The 19,728-nt window shown below is 37.2% G+C and overlaps 1 protein-coding gene across 2 annotated transcripts in view; it reads right to left on the bottom strand.

Annotated features, from left to right (window-relative positions):
* The window catches only part of cntn5 (contactin 5), a 286,113-nt gene that overhangs the window by 60,821 nt on the left and 205,564 nt on the right, over nucleotides 1-19,728 (bottom strand). For both annotated transcript variants that reach the window (XM_073815840.1, XM_073815839.1), the window contains exons 8-10: nucleotides 18,111-18,213; nucleotides 10,350-10,531; nucleotides 733-869 (exon numbers count right to left, since the gene is read on the bottom strand). In XM_073815840.1, the coding sequence (XP_073671941.1) occupies nucleotides 733-869; nucleotides 10,350-10,531; nucleotides 18,111-18,213 (422 nt within the window). The remainder of the gene's footprint in view (nucleotides 1-732; nucleotides 870-10,349; nucleotides 10,532-18,110; nucleotides 18,214-19,728) is intronic.

Below are 19,728 nucleotides of genomic sequence, written 5' to 3' on the forward strand. Positions count from 1 at the left end.
GTGAAACTCTTTTAAGTAAAGATAATGTAACTTGTCAGACTTCCATTATTGGTCCACTTAATGATATGTAATGCAATGTTCTCACACATTAACTCTCAGAGTCTTTCCGTATAAATGGGAAGAGAAAGGTATAGGTATATTTTTGGTAACTGATATGAGATGTGTGTGAACAATCTCTCCAGACAGAGAAGATGTCATTAGGTTGGTTATTTGTAGCTCAGGAGATTACATTAGATTTTCGGTTATCCCGTGGTCTAGATTTTTCTTAGATGTTTCTTCTTGATACAAGTAGAGACAAACATTGATGTGAGGGTTTGTACAAATTCAAATGTATTGTGAATAGTGTAGCTCAGATACTTGAGATGATTTAAAATCTCTGTTGGAGACATACAGTACGCGATATTACCGTGGTCATTTTCCACGCATGAAACATTTGAGAAGCCGATTAAATAAAGTCTTCATTTGCTCTCTGTTCAATGCCGTCTAGGGTGCTGTTGCAAAACAGCGTCATGGGCATTAACACCGTCTCTGCAATTGATTCATGTGATGCTGCCTTTGAATTCGTCCACACAAAAGTATCCCTAATTCCAGCATAATTATACCATCCATGCTTGGGAAATTTGCCTTTGCGTGCTGCCTATTTACGTAGGCGTCTCGCTAGGTATTCGAGCGGATACGAAACAACATTGTGTTCTCATTTGTGATATTTCTTTACATGCTTGTGCCGTGTACCTGTGGGTTGAGCATTTCTCCATTACGCATCCAGCGGTAGGTCGGCCTGGGCTTTCCTGCGGCTCGGCATTCCCAACGGAGCTGCTCTCCACTGTCCAGTTGAGTGTCATTTATCATACTGATCCACTGCGGCAAAGCTGTGAAACACATGCAAAAGAGATCAACCATCACCGTTCTTTCTGCTGCATCATTCAGTACTTCAGTTTGGTCCTAAAATGTATTCTTTGTTTCATATTTGTTCTGAAATTCATGTATATTGTTTAATTTAACTACTTAATCAAAATGTTTATTTATTATAAACATTTTATTGTATAATCAGTAAAAAAAATGTTTATGTTTAAAGCCCCCCCAATCTAGAAAATGCACTTTTAAATGTGTTTCTATCAGAAAATGAGTCGCCAGTTTGTGTGCAGAAACATCCTGTTATTAAACAAATAATAACATAATAATAAAATTATGAAATCTCCTTTAAACTGCAACCATCACACAAAACAGGCTGTTGGGGATCCCCCATCAATGTGATGTCATATTGATTACGCCACACCCATAACCGCTCACAGACTCCGGCTTATGAGTGCGTAGTTTAATCTTCTGCCAGAGAAACGTTTTAAAGTAGTACAAAGCACATATGTAAGCGCTGTACCTCCTACTTTGCATACGGGGAGGGGAACAGAAACTTTCTTTGCATTTAAAGAAACACACACAAAAACAGTGCGTTTTGCATTGCAGCAACAAACGGCCATGTTCAACAGCATATAATGAAAAATCTGTGGTGTATTTTGAGCTGAAACTTTCCAGACACATTTTGGGGATACTAGAGATTATTTTTATATTGCTGAAAACACCTAGGTTAGGGGCCCTTTAAATGCAAATGAGCTACTGCTCCTCACTCCTTTACCAACAGACAGTGAGCGCTTTTAGTTAAAATAGATCTGATTCCTAATACAGTCTGGGACAATAGACCCTTTGCAAACACGTGACCTAGACCACGTGACGACGCCATGCTGGACGGCAAAATCACTGACGCACTAGGTTGATTAGTAATAGACGAGCGGGATTTTTGATTAGTTTTAAACAGTTTAAATATATATTACACTAAAATACATGGCTTCTTATATTAAGGAAGTTGTTGTGCCGTTATCGGTCGAGGTAGGGCATTTGGTAGGTCCTCACAAAAAGCGCTATTTAGAGAAGTTAAAGATAGCGGGACTGGATACCGACACTTACCTTCTTCCTCCTTCAATTTTCACGGACCTCATTAAACGCCGAGTCTGCCCGACTTCAGCCCGCATGAATTGTACCACTATGTGGTAAACGGGATATCCCCATACACTGGTGCTGATCTTAAGGCTTTTAAAAGTCTGCAGAGCTGCCAACTTCTGAGTTTAGCTTGGAGTGAGATTTTTTTGGGGGGGTGGGGGTTGTGGTAATAATTTTTTATATAGTCCTAACCATTTGCCAATTGATAATAGTGTGGATTTTAGCTATTCCTGTGTTAAATAGTTGGAAAAGACTGCGGTAAAATGGTTCACAATACAAATCGAATCATATTTTAGAAATTAAATTGAAATAAAAGCTTTACTGAGTTTAAATGCCTGAGATTAGAGTCTTTGCTATTATTTTATACACTTCTATTATGCTTTCCTTCTGATAAAAGTGCCAAAAAAGTTCTTAAAATCTAACGAATACTGGTCTCTGTAAAATGTATAACTGCAGATGACAGCAGCTTTGATTCAGTTTATCCACTGAGAAAGAGAAGCATAAAGTGATGATTTGTGATTGGTGATAGAGGGACTGTCACAATCAAATAAACCAAATGAGTAGTTTATATTAAACTAAAGCAACATATAATGTGTATGTCAAGACCATATAATTATATTTTGTATATATTATTGTTTATAGATGTCAAATATCAATTGACTTTTTTCTCTTTTATTAAAACCTGTCACAGCAAACATCACGCAGGCTTGTACTGATTACAGACATGCACACGCGAGTGATGGTTGATTAAAATTGCTGTTTTCTGAGGGTATCTGTGTGCGTGGAATCCGGGCAGGTCTCTGCTTCTCATCCAGACCTTGACGCTTTGTGTGTTCGACTGGTGCGGAGCTGACTGATCGGCGTATGACATCAGAGTAACGCGAGAGCAAAGGTAAAGGCGGACCCTTTTGTAACATTTCGACTTGCTCTCGCGGTACTCTGATGTCCTCGCTGCCGAACTTCCTGCGCAGCGCCACATAAAGTGAAATGCTCTTTGACTCTTTGCAGCAAAGTACCAGCAACATGAGAAGTGTACGCTAAAATATTAAAGTGTCAGTACTGCGAGCACTGGTTTAGCTACTTACATCGTGAAAATGGATGTGTGGCGTGAGAATGGGGTCAATTGCGATGCGTGGGAGTTAGCAGCTATGATTTATGGTGTCACTGCAGCATTAAACAATAACATTCATGTAAAAATAATGTATTTATGCCACTTTTCTGTAATGGTAGGTGCATCAGCAACACGAAATAACCATTTTATGACCCTAACGAACACAAACACGTACTTGTTTGGCTTGCCGTCCGCCTACAACATAGCACTTCCGCCGTCCGTCATTGCGTCCATAATTCGTGCGAGTAGAGCGTGACGTCACGTGCAAGGGGTCTATAGTATCTTTAGCCGCATTAGTGCTACAACATGCTAACAAATACATGTAGAAAAGCTTTTGGGTAAAAATAACCAGTCAGTCTGTGGCCGTGGGTGGGGCTGTTTTTGAGATGTCACATTAACCCTCTGGGGTCTAAGGGGTTTTTAGGGCCCTGAAGAAGTTTTGACCTGCACTGACATTTGTGCTTTTTTCAGTTGCTTAAAAACATAATAATGGCAAAAGTCTTATAACACTGCATTCAGCACAAACTGGGCTACTATATTATATGATTAACATGTATGTTTGTATTTTTGAGAGAAAAATGTTTATGCATGGTTTTTGAAAAAGAAAAAAATTTAAGTGACTGATATAAGTCCACAAAACTCATTCTAAACATGTTTTCCCAAGACTTTTCAAAACAGGATCCTGTAGTCTAGAGTTTTTTCTTTAAAATGATGTGAAAATCATTCTGCTTACTCCTTCACATAACACAATATATTCATTTACAATTTCAAAGTCACTTTTTGTTAGGATGGCAATATGCAAGGAGGCTGGAAGCTCTTGAATAATCTGTGATTGACAGCTGAAGAACAAAACAATTGCATAATGAGCTGCATAATGAGCCTTCAGGCAGGAATGTGAAGACGCCATTATTGTTACGTGTTTGTTTGTGAAAGCAACACAAAAGAAATGCCTTCCCATGCGTGATCCTGCGTTAAATAAACTTACTGTGCAGAGATATACGCGAATAAACTGGGGTTTAGATGTGTCTTAATACAAAGTGGGTCAAATATGAGGCATTGTGTGTTTGTGTGTGCGTTTGTCCGTTTATCGCGTCTGATGGAAGCACAAAGAAAACATAAGCCCATGGACATAACTTTTATTTACAGGCAAGAGTAACCAAGTAGATGTGATGTTTGCAATCGTCTTTTATAAGAATACCACAAAGCGTGTCAAATATGAGGCATCATGTGTTTTTGTGTGAGTTTGGACATCGATCCCATCACACTGGCGAACACACACTCGCGTCTGTCTGGAGATTTAGGCGCGAGTAAATAGTTATGTGATGTGTGCAATCGCATCTTTTATAATGATACCACAAAGCGCTTCAAATATGAGGCATTGTGTGTTTGTGTGTGCGTTTGGACGTCGATGGAGTCACACTTGCGTCTGGAGATAACTTTAGTTACAGTTACGAGTAAACATGTCATGTTTCCAGCACTCGGATTAAAACTCAAAACAGCAGTGAATGGCTGCAGAGACGGAATGTCCATTGACTGTGGGGTTGACTAATGAATATGGATGATCTCTGCTCTTTTCTTCAATGGAGCGGGGCGTGGCTCATTATAGATAATGAAGCAACAGAAGAAAGACGGTACATCTCTCTCTTCTAATACAGTTAACAACGAATTACAATATTTGTTTTCGATTTCTTACATCTTCCAAAAGCAGACATTCCAAGCATTATGTAGACATTTATCTTTTGTTTCTATGACAAGTATTCGTTAAGTTACAGTTAATTTTTCTGACGTGTTTCTAAAAGGACTTCACTGAGGGAGAGAGAACAAAACGCGCATCATGTTTATTTTCTTAATTTTGCGAAAAGCACAACATGCTGTTTTTATTGGGAGTGGACAGAAAAAAACTAGACAATTTAACGTTTTAAATGATGTATAAATCATATCTGTATGTCAAAAATCAGCAGAGTTATCTAAGTCTCTTTGGGGAGTGATTGAAAAATAAAGAGTTTGCGGCGCCCGCGCCGCAGCCGACCCCAGAGTGTTAACAAGAGAAGCAAAACCGAATGGTTTGCTAAAAAAAAAAATTCATCATAGGGTGTTTTTTTCATACACTGCCAACACACATTTATGAACAAACACCTTGTTAGTGGATTTTGATTTTGCATAATAGGTGCCCTTTAAATGCAAATGGGTGATTAGGACTTGTATCAGGATTTAATGGAATTTATTTGCCACCATCTACATTTAATAAGATAATGCAACATAAAAGTTATGTAACTATAAAGAGAAAGTCATTATAAAACTCTGATGTGGAAAACGATTTCATACAGAGATCATGCAGAGTTTATAATGAGTCATGCTTCCAGGTGGTATGAATCTATGCCACATAACCCTGCGGCCATTAGTTCATAATGAATCAGTCTCAATTAAATAGGTACACAATATCAAACCAAGTGACATCTGCGTAAAAAGCTAGATCTTTTTTTAGGCCTGCACTGACTTTTCATCTCCAAAGCCATCTCTGCATTGCATTTCAACCAGCTTTTAGTATTTTTAGTAGGTTATATGAAGTCCCCCTAGCAGAAGAACTACACGTTTTTGTGATAATTCATGCAGTGCAAAAAGTGTCCAAATACGTCATGATGGCCACGGTAAGGTGGCCATGAGATACATGGGCCCTTGCTGGGAGGGGACACAAAAATTAATGACATGACAGAGCCACCACCGCTCTGACTCAGACACATAACCATACTGACATCCAGAGACTGTTATTGCCCTAATACATAACTTTCACTCGCATGTTCGACAGACAGCGTATAATACAACCCCCCCCACCCCACAGCAATCGCAAAGGGCACAGAAAAAGTAAGATGTGGGATCAGATTTGTTCTTTACGTAAAATACACACATTTAATTTTCATTTAAGAATAAAACCTAACACAAGAAAATCAAAAGCCTTCTTTAATTTATGATTTAAAAAAAGATCTTTCGAAGGAGGAAAAACAGGAAGTTTTAACTCTACATTGATGTTTATGACTGACAGTGAAAGTTTTAGGCTGATGAATTCTTACTTCAGACACCCAACTGTTCTTACACCAAGAAACTTTGTTAAACATCATGCACAGCTGCAGTTTGTAGGTATTCTGTGTCACTTTGTCCTTTTTGCCAAATGAATATGTATGAGTGGAGCAGTGGGGAGTGTTTTTATTATGAATGATGAATGGCAAACTTTTAAAAGCAGTGGACTTTTATTACCCAGCATGCCTTGCATAAGTAAGTCTTTGCAATCTACCTGAACAGAAACACATGTCGCTTTGACATTATTCCTTAATAATTAAAGATTAAAGAGAACCTATTTTCCAATTCACGATTTGACATTTTCTTCGGTGTGTAGGCATGTATTGGTACATGTTAACGATATGCAAAGGTACAAATCCCAAAACGACGATGCAAGTTATCGTCTCCAACTTAAATTTCTCTTCTTGGACTACAACAAACGCATGGATTGTAGGCAACAGTTTAGCAAACCCTGGCCCATGCAACATCCAAACAACTACATTTTCTCCAATATATACTCATGCAAATGCACATTATTGGTCACCATTTGCTTAGCAATATTGTGCTTTGAAAAACAACCAACAATACTTCTTGGCACACATCGATCGGCCACCCCGCTGCTGTGGATCACCTCTCGGGTTCAATACGGCTCCCGGTGAGATTTGAAGCCGATTCGTATAATTTACTGAACATTTCGTGCCTGTTTCAGCAAGTGAGAGAAACGGACGAAAGAAGAAAAGGTGTAGGTCACCTCTGGCAAAGACACACAAGCTCCTTGAGTAACAGCTCTTAGACATGGTAATAAAACTTATCACCTCCCTCCATCCACATCACCATCCCTCACCAGACCCTCGGCCGACATAATAACGGTGGGCGCAGCCTTGAGACAGATGCGCTCCCCTGCCCGTCGGCAGCCCCCCGTGAGGCTCGTCGCTCACCCAGGACACATGCACGTTGCTACAGCATATGACGTATAATTCAAACAGGTTATGGCTGATGGCTAAGTGGTTCTGGGAAAGAACTTCACTGTGGGCAAGCCTTCAATTATGCTGTCCAGAGAAAAGGGCCTTTGGAGTGAACTGGTTGTATGCAAAATGTATGAGCAGATGTGTGCGTTGAATACTGTAAGCAGATGATGACTGTTGATCCTTGCTAACTTAAGGTTAGTTTACAGGTCTTGGCATGAGTAATATAAATAAACTTTTTTAGAGAGAACACTGAATATTTAAAGTCGCTTTTACATTTTTGCAGAATTTTATGTTACATAAAAAAAAAGTTTTTTTAGCATTTTAAAGCTTTGCAGACTGACAGTTATCCCTACAAAATACTTGGATAAAGATTTGAAACAGGATGCCCAGTTAGACAAGAAGATCTTTCTGATTGGCACATAAGGAGATTAAATACATTTCAGGATGCATGAAGCGGCAGCATGTAAGTCCCAAACAGCTGATGAAGACTACACAAAAACACACATACATTGTTTCTATGGATAAGAAAAGCAGCTGTTGTTTACCAGGCTTTGTTCAGCCAGACAATGTGGTGAATTACAACTCCACATGACAGTCATAAACCTACTAAATCCAGGTTTTCATAAAATCACTGGGATGCTACATTCATCTTGTGCCCCGCTGATACACTTACTTTTATGACACAGTGCACTTCATCTAAGTCAGAACCTCTATCGAACGGATAAGAAGAGGAGTCTGGAAAAGATGAATGGAGATCCCAAACCCCTGTAAAAGTCCCTATCAAAGCCACAGTGGGTCAGGGGAAATATCTAGGTCACAAAATATGGCATTTTCAGCGGCACAAGCAAGAATAATGCTAAAATAGGACCTACAATTTAATTGGATGAAAGTTTTCTGAGGACATAGCAATTTTGTCCTTGCAAAACTTAGATGAAAGCTGGCCCGCTCTATCTATACTGTATGTAATGTCATGAACAGCAGTCAAAATTATATCAGAAGAGAAAGTACACCCAGGAGTAGGCTATAATTAATAAGCAAACCAAATCTAATATGGACCCAATGGATTCTGCTTCCTTCCAACTGCATACAATTTAAACTCTAAAACTATACATTCATATGCACAATATATGGCTGCCACTTGCACAAAACAGAGAGACAATCTGCCCATATGGCTCTAAGTAAGGTCTTGCTGCATTACCATTTTCCACCACAGATTTACATTGGGAAAATGTGGGGCGCTGTTGAGTTTGAGAGGGCAGAGGCGGCCTCTGCCCCACTTAGTCTGATCATTACATATCAACCAACCAAGCTCTGTTATGCACTCAATTTCCATATATATCCACCTTGATCCTGAGGGTGCTGCTATAAAAACGATCATGGATGAAAATTTGTGCGGAAGTAGTGCTGCAATATTTAATAGCTTATTCTGACTGCAGTAAATCGTTTTGTGATTTTTCCAAGTTCAATTATAATGCTTTTTGCTTCATGTGGGAATCTATTAATGCATTCCCCGCCCGCCTTTTTTTTTTTTTTTTTTTTGAAAAGTTGCCCGCCAACATTTTTTTTGCAATTTTCACAAAAGTTAAAAAAAAAATTTCTTTTATAAAAATATAAACATACAGATATATCAAATGAACTAACAGACCCTCTGCTTTCAAACAGATTTACTTTTTCCACTTAATTTAACCACTGACATGTGAATATTTCTCTTCAAAAATTTATTTTTTTTTAAAAGGAATTTATATAAGAGATCAGACTCCGAACAATTATCAAACTTAAATGCAGTTAAAAATTAATTGAAAATTTTTTTTCTTCAGTTTTTGATAAATTCGGTTTGGCGAATTTAGTGGATCAAAGTGGTATTACACATTTTCATAGAAATTCATCAAAAAGGCATATTTATCAGGTAAATATTAACTCATAATTGATGAGATAACTTGTCAATGGCGGCGAAAGAGTTGAAAATATTTTTTTCTTCAAAAATATATATTTTAGCAAAAAGCTGAAATAATTGCATTTTTCGAAAGAATTTGGTTAGAGATCAGATTCAGAATGATTATCAAAACATACACAGAGTGTTAAATTAACAAATAATTTTTTGCCTCAGTTTTTTATAAATTGGGTAAGACTGGATAATCGCGGTATTACAGAACCATACTGTAAAAACTCACCAGGAACATGCTTTTTCATGCAACAGGGCGCCAGACTAACTTTTTTCACTAGGAGCACAGTGGCCCCCAACTGAAAATTTTAGGGGCACAACGAGAAAATATAGGGGCACACACTGTAAATCAACATGCTAACCAAATATTTACATTTCTACTAATTTCCACTGTATTACTAATAAATACTTTAATGATAGATCACATAGGTAAAATTTGCTGGTTGCACATGTGCGACTGGATGTAAAATTCAGTGGCACACTCTCAAATTTTGGTGGCAAAATGCCACCATTTGGTGGCAGTCTGGAGCCCTGTGCTAATGTTTTCTATTAAAAAAGTTAAAAAAAACCTTACGATACAGCACAGTCTTTATGGTGTGGCAAAGTCTGCAGTTAGCTATTAAATTCACAAAATCATGTCCTACATCTTCAAAATGCACACAACCAATATTATTATTGGAAAGGTATTGAAATGCAGCCATACTTTTAAAATTGATAATTGGCTAAGCATCAAGCAATTGAATCGATAAAGTAGCTAAATATCCACAGGCACATTTTAAAACGAGTCATCTCATTCCTCTATAAAGCAGTTGAGAGTATATGCCGATGTCATTTATACGCGCTGTCAGTGTGCAAGTTTACTTTTAGCCAGAAACGAATGACTAAAAACACTGCAAAGAAGCGTTTGTTTACACTGAACCGGAAGTCAATCTCAAAATCCGTATAGTATAGTATAGTATAGTATAGTATAGTATAGTATAGTATAGTATAGTATAGTATAGTAAGTGAAGTATAATCACAATATTGCCAAAATCCCATTACAATCGTATTTTGAGGGTGCATGGTCAATGTCTTAATCAATGATGCGAGTTTGAAATCCAAATTATAAGTTGATACAATATTTTTTTTTAGTCAACTATATTTTTGAGTCAAATTAACTAAAAAATTCCCGATAATTAACTTTAAGTTGAACTAACATTTCCTTTTTTAACAGTTTAGGCAGTGTAACTAACACACTAGATGCAGTTGCTCTGTTGTTTAGAAACTGGTGTGTACTACTCACTGTAGACTTGCAGATGTCCTCTATACGCTGTGCCTCCTCTGGTATTTTCAGCTTTACACTCATAACTCCCAGAATCCTCCAGCTGAATGTTTGGGATCTCAAGAACAGCCTGTGATTTACGCAGACGGGCTTTTTTCGGGATGTTCCCACTCATCTTCCTCCACGTTATTGTGGGGACAGGACTGAGAAAAAAATACAAGAACAAATTTTTTAAGAAATAATTCTTACAATTCCTTAATCATAAGCAAAAACAGCATACATTTTGCTGTTGCAAGCACTACTCTTTTACTTATTCGCACCTTTCCCTTTAAAATATTATATATTTCACCACTACGAAGTAACAAACACTACCTACAAGCAATGTCCCTGCCCCAAAACTGTGTATTTGTACAACCACACTAATTTATAAAACTGATACCGCAGGTTTTTTTTGAAAGTACACAGAGGACAATCTGATATGACAACTGTGTCCTCTGTAAGTGGCTGTGTACTGAGTAACACAATAAATGTCCTGATAGCTGCGCAGATAGCAGTATTTGTACACCGCCATCCATCCCTATTTGTGGCTGCAGCGGGCTTGTGATATGACCTGTGAGGTGTGCCGCCCGCGTGCAGATAACCCGCTCTATCAGACATGATCAGCACTGCTCCAGAGTGACAGCTTCATTTCACAGCTTTCCAACGGCGGAAATGCGATGCGGAGGAAACCCCCAGAGCTGCCATCAATCAACACTCCCCCCCCCCCTCAGATAAAAATGTCACAATACTGAGGTCTCCTTTCCCTTTGTGCTGCTTTAAATCTTCCCGGGACGTTTATACACATAGGATGAAGTTTCTCTGACCTGTCAGGTTATATTATCATGAGCCTGTGATAAAGCTTGCAGGGTGATTAAAGTCGGAGATCAAACATTGGCGTGTTTAAGAGAGCGAGCCATCTGCTGTGATTTTTACCGATGTAAACATCAGTTTAGAGGTCAGCTGATATGGCGGGTGTGAATCGTATTTGCATATATCAGTCGATTATTTAGAAAAACGGACTTGCTTAATTATGTGATAAAGTAACAGCCATAATGTAAAACACAAGCTGTGTCCCAATTCAAGGGCTGCGACCTTCTACGGACGTTTTTAAGACACATCAGCGCGACTTGAGGCTGGTAAGGCCGTCCCAATTCAAGTCCTTATTTCTCCGCACTGTTAAGGATAGAACAAATGGATCCTTAACAGCCGAGGATATCCCAAGACTCATTGCGCGCCTGCAACGGCTGCATATAATGGCTGGATTTTCTAAAATATCCAGGTAAGATTGTCTCATTTCAGTTCTCTTCATGAACTTCTGAGGATGCCACCTTAAAAGACCGAGTGCTCACCTTTTAAGGTCGCGTGCTTATAAGGTCGTAAAAATTATTCAGTGGCTTTGTAAATATAACTTAAAAGTAATGTAATTAAATATATAAATGTCACTTAGTTGGACAAACCAAAATAAATGACTAAAATTTTAACAGATCTTCTTGTGTAAAATGTTCATATATTATTTAGGTTTATACATCAAATTTGTATTTAACTAACAGATTATTTATAATAAATATCCTTAATATTTCCTATTATATTTGCGAATGCCACACTTATATATTTAAGTTTTTAAAACTCTTATAATTGCTCATTTCGAATGAATATTTTATGAAATTATGTAAGATTAAAAGATTATTAAGAGCTGCACAATTATAATATATAAGTTTTAAAAACTATAATTCATACTTATTTTAAATCAATATCATTTGTATTTAACATCAACTTAAAAAATCAAGCAAGTTTCATGCCAAACTTTCATTTTTGATTTACTTAATTTGTTTTTGATGAAACATTTGTACATTATATTATTTGAGTAAATATAGGCAAAAAAATGTAATATATATATATTATAGCTATTATAAAAAAAAAAAAAATGATACAGCACCTGAGGCTACATTGTGAGTAAAGTCACGGCTGAAACATTTGAACGGATCTGACATTGTGAGCTTATATGACGCAAGTACTTGACCACTCGAAAGCAATTCAACTAAATTAAAAATGACAACAAAATACCTGAGTATTATTTCATAAATGCTGTGAGAACATCACAGAAAGGTTATACAGTCAGCGAAATGTCAGCATGCACAAGAGCAGACCCCCTTATACCTCGGTAACATTCTCGGCACCAGACACATTCGCCTTTATAAGCTGGCAGTTTGCCTTTGAAACTGCCCGTTACACTGCTGAGGTTGAAGAGCATCCCCGCAGACAGTCTGCACTACGGACAATAAACGCTCCAGCATATTCCCTTCACAAAGACAAGTCCTTTCTCTGTCCGAATGTTAGGTTGTCATACACACTGAGTGACAGCGTGAGACCAAAAGCAATTCTTGCTTCAATTTGCTTCATTATAAAGACTGACACTTTCTAATAACTCGCCTGACGAATATTTTTTTGTGAACGAGGGAGAGCGAGGCATAAAAGGATCTCCTTAACCATCATCCCTGTATTAGCTAAGATCAGAGCGAGCGGCCATCGGCGAGATCTCAGCGATTTCTGCATTCACAGAGTCTGTAAACTTTAATTTAACTAAGAAGTAGAAGCCAACAAGAATACATAGATCAATGTCTAGGATTAAGCAATGACTTATTATTCTAATGTGGATAATTAATTGTAAACGACATTTCCCCACAAAGGGGTCCTTGAAGGCACTGTAAACAATTACTGAGTCCTTAGAACAGTTAGAAGGTGTTTGTGGTTGATAGAGCTTAGCCTTTGAATTATTCATTCCCAATAACCAACGCAAATACAATTACAGCCTGATAACAGCGGATTATGATGCTAAAATGCAGAATTGCATTTTGCTTTATGCAATGCATCATAAGAGTTTAAATATATTGTATAAACTAAAAAGTGAGCTGTACAGAATGTAAACGATACTGATCAAATGAAACGAAACCAAAATTTTGCATACAATAAATGCTATAAAGAGATGCTTGCACTGCCCGCAAGATAGTACTTTAATTTAAAGCCCCCCAACCTAGAAAATGCACTTTTAAATGTGTTTCTATCAGAAAATGAGTTGCCAGTGTGTGTACAGAAACATCCTGTTATTATACAATTCCATTTATTCTCCTTTAAACCGCAACAGTGACACAAACAGGATCCCCTGTCAATGTGATGTCACATTGATTACTCCCCAACCATAACCGCTCACAGAACCTTCTGCCAGAGACACATGTTTTGATGTAGTCCAAAGCTAATGTGTAAGCGCCCTATCCCCTACTTTGCATATGCAGAGGGGAATAGAAGCCTTCTTTGCATTTAAAGAAACACACAAAAACAGCACGTTTTTCATTGCAACATATAATGTAAGATCTGTGGTGTATTTTAAGCTGAAACTTAACAGATACATTCTGGGGATACCAGAGACTGGTACAGCATAATGCTGAAAACACCTAGGTTAGGGGCCCTTTAAAGCTATTTCAGCAAACATAATAAAGAAACAACATAATTATAACTGTATCCAGCATTATACTTAGTACCTACATTGAAAAAGTAAAAAGTTGGATCAACTTTAAAAATACTTTAATTGGTAACACCAAAAAAATTAAACCTTATGGGACTAAAATAAATGTAAGAGCTGTCCAAACTGAAAACAGCTTCCACTGACATTATCTTAAAATACATCAATGCCCTCAAAATGCACACAAGTAACGTTTTTAGTAAAAGCATGTTTGTTAATACTAGTCATATTTCCAAGTATGTTTCCTGGAGAGGGATTATCTTAAGCCAGGACTAGTCTTAAACTAAGGTCTAGTCCTGGCTTGAGATAATCCCTGTCCAGGAAACAGTCCAGTATGTTTAAGTGAAAAATACTTTAAGTGAAAGATGTAAGTTGAAACAACTTAAATCTAATATTTGGGGATTTGGATTTTTATTTGGGAATTTTTACTTTACTGTAAATCTTGAGGTAATTTATATTATATATTTTTATGTTAATAATTTCAACTTGATTTTATAAGTTATGTCAATTTTCACAAGCCAAAACTTAAAATTGTATGTTGAATTGACTTGCAAACCAAGTTCTTTTAAAGCTGCAGTCTGGAGTTTTTCCTCTTTGTCGCCATCTCTGTTCAAAATCTGCAACTGCAATTATTCGCAGAATTATTAACTTTACGTGGACGAAACAGTGCGGGTGAACGCAATGTATTGAGGCCAACCTGTCAATCACCGCATCAGTGTGGATACTGTCATCCGCAATCACAGAGTATACTTTTTGAAGTATAACCAACATAAGAATTTTCATCGGAAAAGTACCATCATCCACTGGTGTTCTGACCAACTAAGGGGGAAAAGTGTAATACTGGATTTTAATTAATCAACTTTAAGTTTATTTATGAAGAGACACTATAAAACAATTAAACCTCATGTGGTGTTGCTAACCCAAGTTTGACTCTTAGGTGAATCTGTTTACAGATATGCAACTCCCTGTTCTCCTAATCTCTTCATCACAAAGGCTTTGGCACTGTTAGCCTTTAGGCTCATATCATTGGGTATCTGCTGAAATATATGATGTAATGTATACATATTATGTGGTTCTAAGGTTGTAATTTTATATTAATGTTTAGTATTATTTCAAAGGTCATGGTGCGATGAGTAAAAAGGTCTAATTTCTATAAAGTCTAAGATAAGATGGATCAAGGTTTTATAACTTTGGATAGAAGATGCATTTCTTGTAGAGGTGGGGTTTTGCCTTGATATTTCTGGCTAGTTTGACCAGTTGCCAAGATACTCCTGGCTAGTTTGACCAGGTGCTCTTTAGTATCACTTGGCACAGGTCAAACTGGATTTTGACCAGGTGTTCTTTAGTATCACTTGGTACAGGTCAAACTAGATTTTGGCAGTTTTCTCAAGCTGTGTATAAAAGGTGGCCTGGTAAAACATTCTGGGAGCCATTCTGTACTCAGAAGCTCCCACACTATGTGTGTATTCAAACCTTATGGAGGATCCTGTAACCAGGAGCTTCCACACTTTGTGTGTGTAGTAAAACATAATGGAAGAAATCTTTAACAAGAATCTTCCTAGACCACTTTGTGTGTCTTTAATTGCCAGGTATGCTTTGTATTTTGTGAAATGTTCATTTTTCTATGCTGATCTTTAAGTGAATGTTTTGATATATTTTTGATGGATTTGAATAACCAAATTATTGATTTATGTGTAACCTGCCTGGCAAAATAAATTGTTAATCTTTATTCATTCTAAAACTTGTCAAATCTTTATTATATTTTCAGGGGTTAAGTTAGATGTATTGAAGGGGGCATAGATTAGGAGAATTGCCTCTATTGAAAATATTACTGGAGTAATTGCCTCCCCGTTTTAAGGTTAGATGGAGTAACCTCAACCTAAAACATAGATGGATCCTCTTATTTTCAATGTGTTTGGAGAAACCTCTAACTTTAACTTAAGTTAGAAGGAGAATGCCTCTATGCCCAGCTGTATGGAACTGCCTTAGCACCTTCAGAATTACACCTTATTCCCTATGTGAATATAATTCATTCTAAATAAATATAATAATAATTTTATAAATTATGATCAGCATCAGAATAGTATTGGTAACTAAGAAATTGGAGTCAGATTATAATTTAACCACAGAGGTCAAAGAAACAAATTAAATAAATGGAATTACTCTTCTAGAAGCGCTACGGAGGGAACGAACACGTGTCACCTTCACCACGCCATTGGACTTCGACGTTGGGCCAATTGGGTGGCGTCTTACAAAAGCATTGCAGTAAATCACGCTTATTAACACCTTGGGGTCCAATAACTCCCTTGACGTGTTTTCTCCTCATCACAGCAAAACCAACTTAAAATACATCCTTAATAATCATACACTTACGTGTTTGACATCATTTGAAACTGTGAAGGGTCTTCTTTAATTTGTGTACATTCAGAATAACAACAAATCTTTGTGTTTTTGTCAAATAAAGAAAATAAACAGGGTGCACATTCAGACATTTCTGTCTCTGCAAGCTGTCTCTCAAAACACGTTACAAAAATCAATTGAAACTCAGTGAATATTCGTCACACAAACATGATACACATATCCAAAGAAAGCCTACTTTTAAACAAGCTAATTATAATCAAAAACAAATATTGCCTGTTTATATAATCTGTGTTAAAGTAGAGCGATGTACCGTTTTTCCTGGCTGACTTCATTATCTGATTTTTTTATCCAATTTAAAGACTTTACTGCGTGTTTGGATAATAAACATACACGCGTGAGTAAAATCTTTAGGTATGTCTGGACAATCAGGGAAAGTAAAGAAGCGTTCATCTTAGTTAGATACTTTATTTATCCCAATGGGAAACTTTACAGATCAATGGAAGACTGACTGGAGAAAGATAAAATTCTGGAAGTCAGTCATTTTTTAATTTATATTTGCTGTCATGTAATATCCTTATTACAAGTCACGGGGGTAAGCTGTATGTATTGTTTACAAATGTGGATGCGTTACTCGCGTGCCCTGTATTTCACATGTCGTGCAGTTCAGACACGGTAGTTACATTCGCTATTATGTTATATTGATAGTAAGGAAGCACCTCAGGATTGCTCGAATTTCCAATTTCCAAGCTTACCGTTTTATATCGAGCTAAGGCAAGCAGATCGTTTTGAACACTGGCTGGTTATGATTTTTTTTATATTTTAAAACTGAAATAAGTGCCGGACTGCAGCTTAATGCTGATTTTTTTACAGCATTGAAAAAATATTTTTATACACTGTTAGAAAAATATATATCCAAGCTGTCACAGAGGCAGTACTTTTAAAAAAAGGTCCTATGCACCATTAGGTATACTTTTAATACAGTTGGTACCAATATGCATTTTTGAGATATAATAAGCTCTCTTAAAAAGTATTTTTTTAAAGGGTACTGTCCCAACGACAGCTGGGGTACATATTTAAAAAAAAAAAATTCTGACAGTTTATATACAAAAAAGCACGCACATAACCACAAGTTATGGCAGACAATGCTGCTGAAGGAAAACCAAACATAACATTTCACAATATATATATATATATATTTATTTTTTGTATAAGAATGCAGCAGGCAACATCTTACAGGGAAAAATCTCTCTCCAGTACATCATCTGGACACAGTGTGCTGCCCTGACTTAATGTCAAAGTGTTTTTTTGCCTTGCAGCGTGGACCTGCACTGGCCACTTTCATTTTTCACCGCGCTATCCTTGGCCAAATGTGCACATAACAGATATTAAAAGCATCCCCCAAACAATGACGTGCCCGCGCTCTCATTCGCTTTTCTCCGGCAACCCTCTGCCCTCACCTCTATCTCCCTGTTCAACTATTACCAGAATATACGGCTCCCAGGGGCCGAATCCCGGCGCTATTTCTACACCAATCAGAGCGAAATTGCCACTATATCAGATATGGTGCAGAGTTCAATACTTGAGGAGAGCTCATTTAACAGCAGACAGGAGTTAGGTGTGTAAAAATAGCTATGCTCCTGCTACGGTCTCATCTCAGGAGAGCGTTCTCGGCTCTGCAAAGAAAAGAGCCCTGACTGGTTAAATTGGTCATAATTATGATTATTAATGATTCCAATAGTGTAAGAAGCATTGCAAGAGACGTGGGGGAGAGAATGGTACGCTTATGTGTGATGGAAAGGCACCTTGAGGTGGTCTTGGCATTCAGAGACAGGTGGGAATGAAGCAGTGGTTGGCGGCGTACTTACTTCCCAAGGGCGAAGCACTCCAGTCTCACCGTGACCCCTTTGGCTGCAAGTACCGTCTGAGGAAAGTGTGCTTCAATCTTGGGCTCATACTCCCCCATGACACCTAAACGACAAAAAGACACACGCGTAAACAAGTAAGCCTGTGTTTTGCCCACCACATTTACTGCGGTATGACACTTAACAGGAGCCCAGCATTAAAGTGTGTGCCTGTGGCAGGCCTGAGGATATGACTTAGGCTAGTGTATGCAAAAGTTGCAGAAAGCACAGAGAAAAGCATGCTAACATGCCAGGGTCGCACTCAGATTGCATTTCGGTGTTTACGAGGCCCACGGCTGTCACAGAGACAGGTGATTTCTCACGATGCTTATTTCAGTGACATCTGCCACGTATTTTATGTGCCACGTTCTTGAAAAATGATGACATGAAAATGATTAACAGCAGCGTTAACTTGGAAAATGCGTTTATAATATTGCTCTGGATAGCTTGTCACTTGGCATTGATCTACAACTCAAAAGTCAGCTAAAAAGAAAACAATCAAAACCTTTGGAAAGGCAAATGGCAGTGGGTGCGTGGACACACACTTTAAAATCCTATGGAAATAGTGCATTTATTCATTTAACATGCTTTTATCCAAAACAATTTATAGATGAGAGCACACTTCAACAAAAAAATATTTTTGCACTACAAAAATGACTTTCTTACTTAGTGTTTTTGTCTTGTTTCCAGTAAAAATATCTAAAAATTCTTAAATTAAGATGTATTTTCTTGATGAGCAATCTGGCCTAGGAAAATTTGCCTTGTCACTTGCCAATGGAAGTTTCTTGTAGCAACCAGTATGTTCCTGTTGGATCCTGCAGCCTATACAATACCTCGTTTCAGCGAGGAGGGGAATGGGAAACACCGCTCTACAGTAATTTGAAAATTATTGCAGTACCATTTTTGGCCACCATCCTACATATGGTTCCTTTATCTTTTAAGTTAATGTTTTATTTAAAATTTACAATGGTTTAAAAAACAACAAAAAATTGAGAAACCAATACATAAAAACATGCGCCGTATTAAGTAAACGCGTATGAAATTGACTTTTCGCACAGCAAAAAAAACTTTCTTTATTAGTATTTTTGTCTTGTTTTAAGTACAAATATCTTAAAATTTCTTAAAAAAGAAAATACCTAAGACTAGTTTTAAGACAAAAATATAAAATTAAAAAGTGAATTTGTGCATAAAACAAGCAAAAAAATTAACTTTTTTCTTAAACACTTAATTCAAGTTGGCAGATATATATATATATATATTTTTGCTTGCTTTATGCACAAATTCACTTAAATATGGTATTTTTGTGTAAAAGCAAGACTTATTTTCAAAAACTGTGCATTTTGCTCATCAAGAAAATGCATCTTTATTTAAGATTTTATTTTTTATTTTCACTAAAAACAAGACAAAAATACTAAGTAAGAAAGTCATTTTTTGGACCATATACAGTACACCATCCGGACACTCGTATTATTTTCATTGTACTTTCATTTGGAATGCAAATCCAATCCTAATTTAGGATGCAAATCCTAACCTAACATGCTTTGAAGTACAGATAAGGATGTAGTACAGTATGTAAATAGGG

Source organism: Paramisgurnus dabryanus, chromosome 9 (genome assembly GCF_030506205.2).
Source record: "Paramisgurnus dabryanus chromosome 9, PD_genome_1.1, whole genome shotgun sequence".
Lineage (NCBI taxonomy): Eukaryota > Metazoa > Chordata > Actinopteri > Cypriniformes > Cobitidae > Paramisgurnus > Paramisgurnus dabryanus.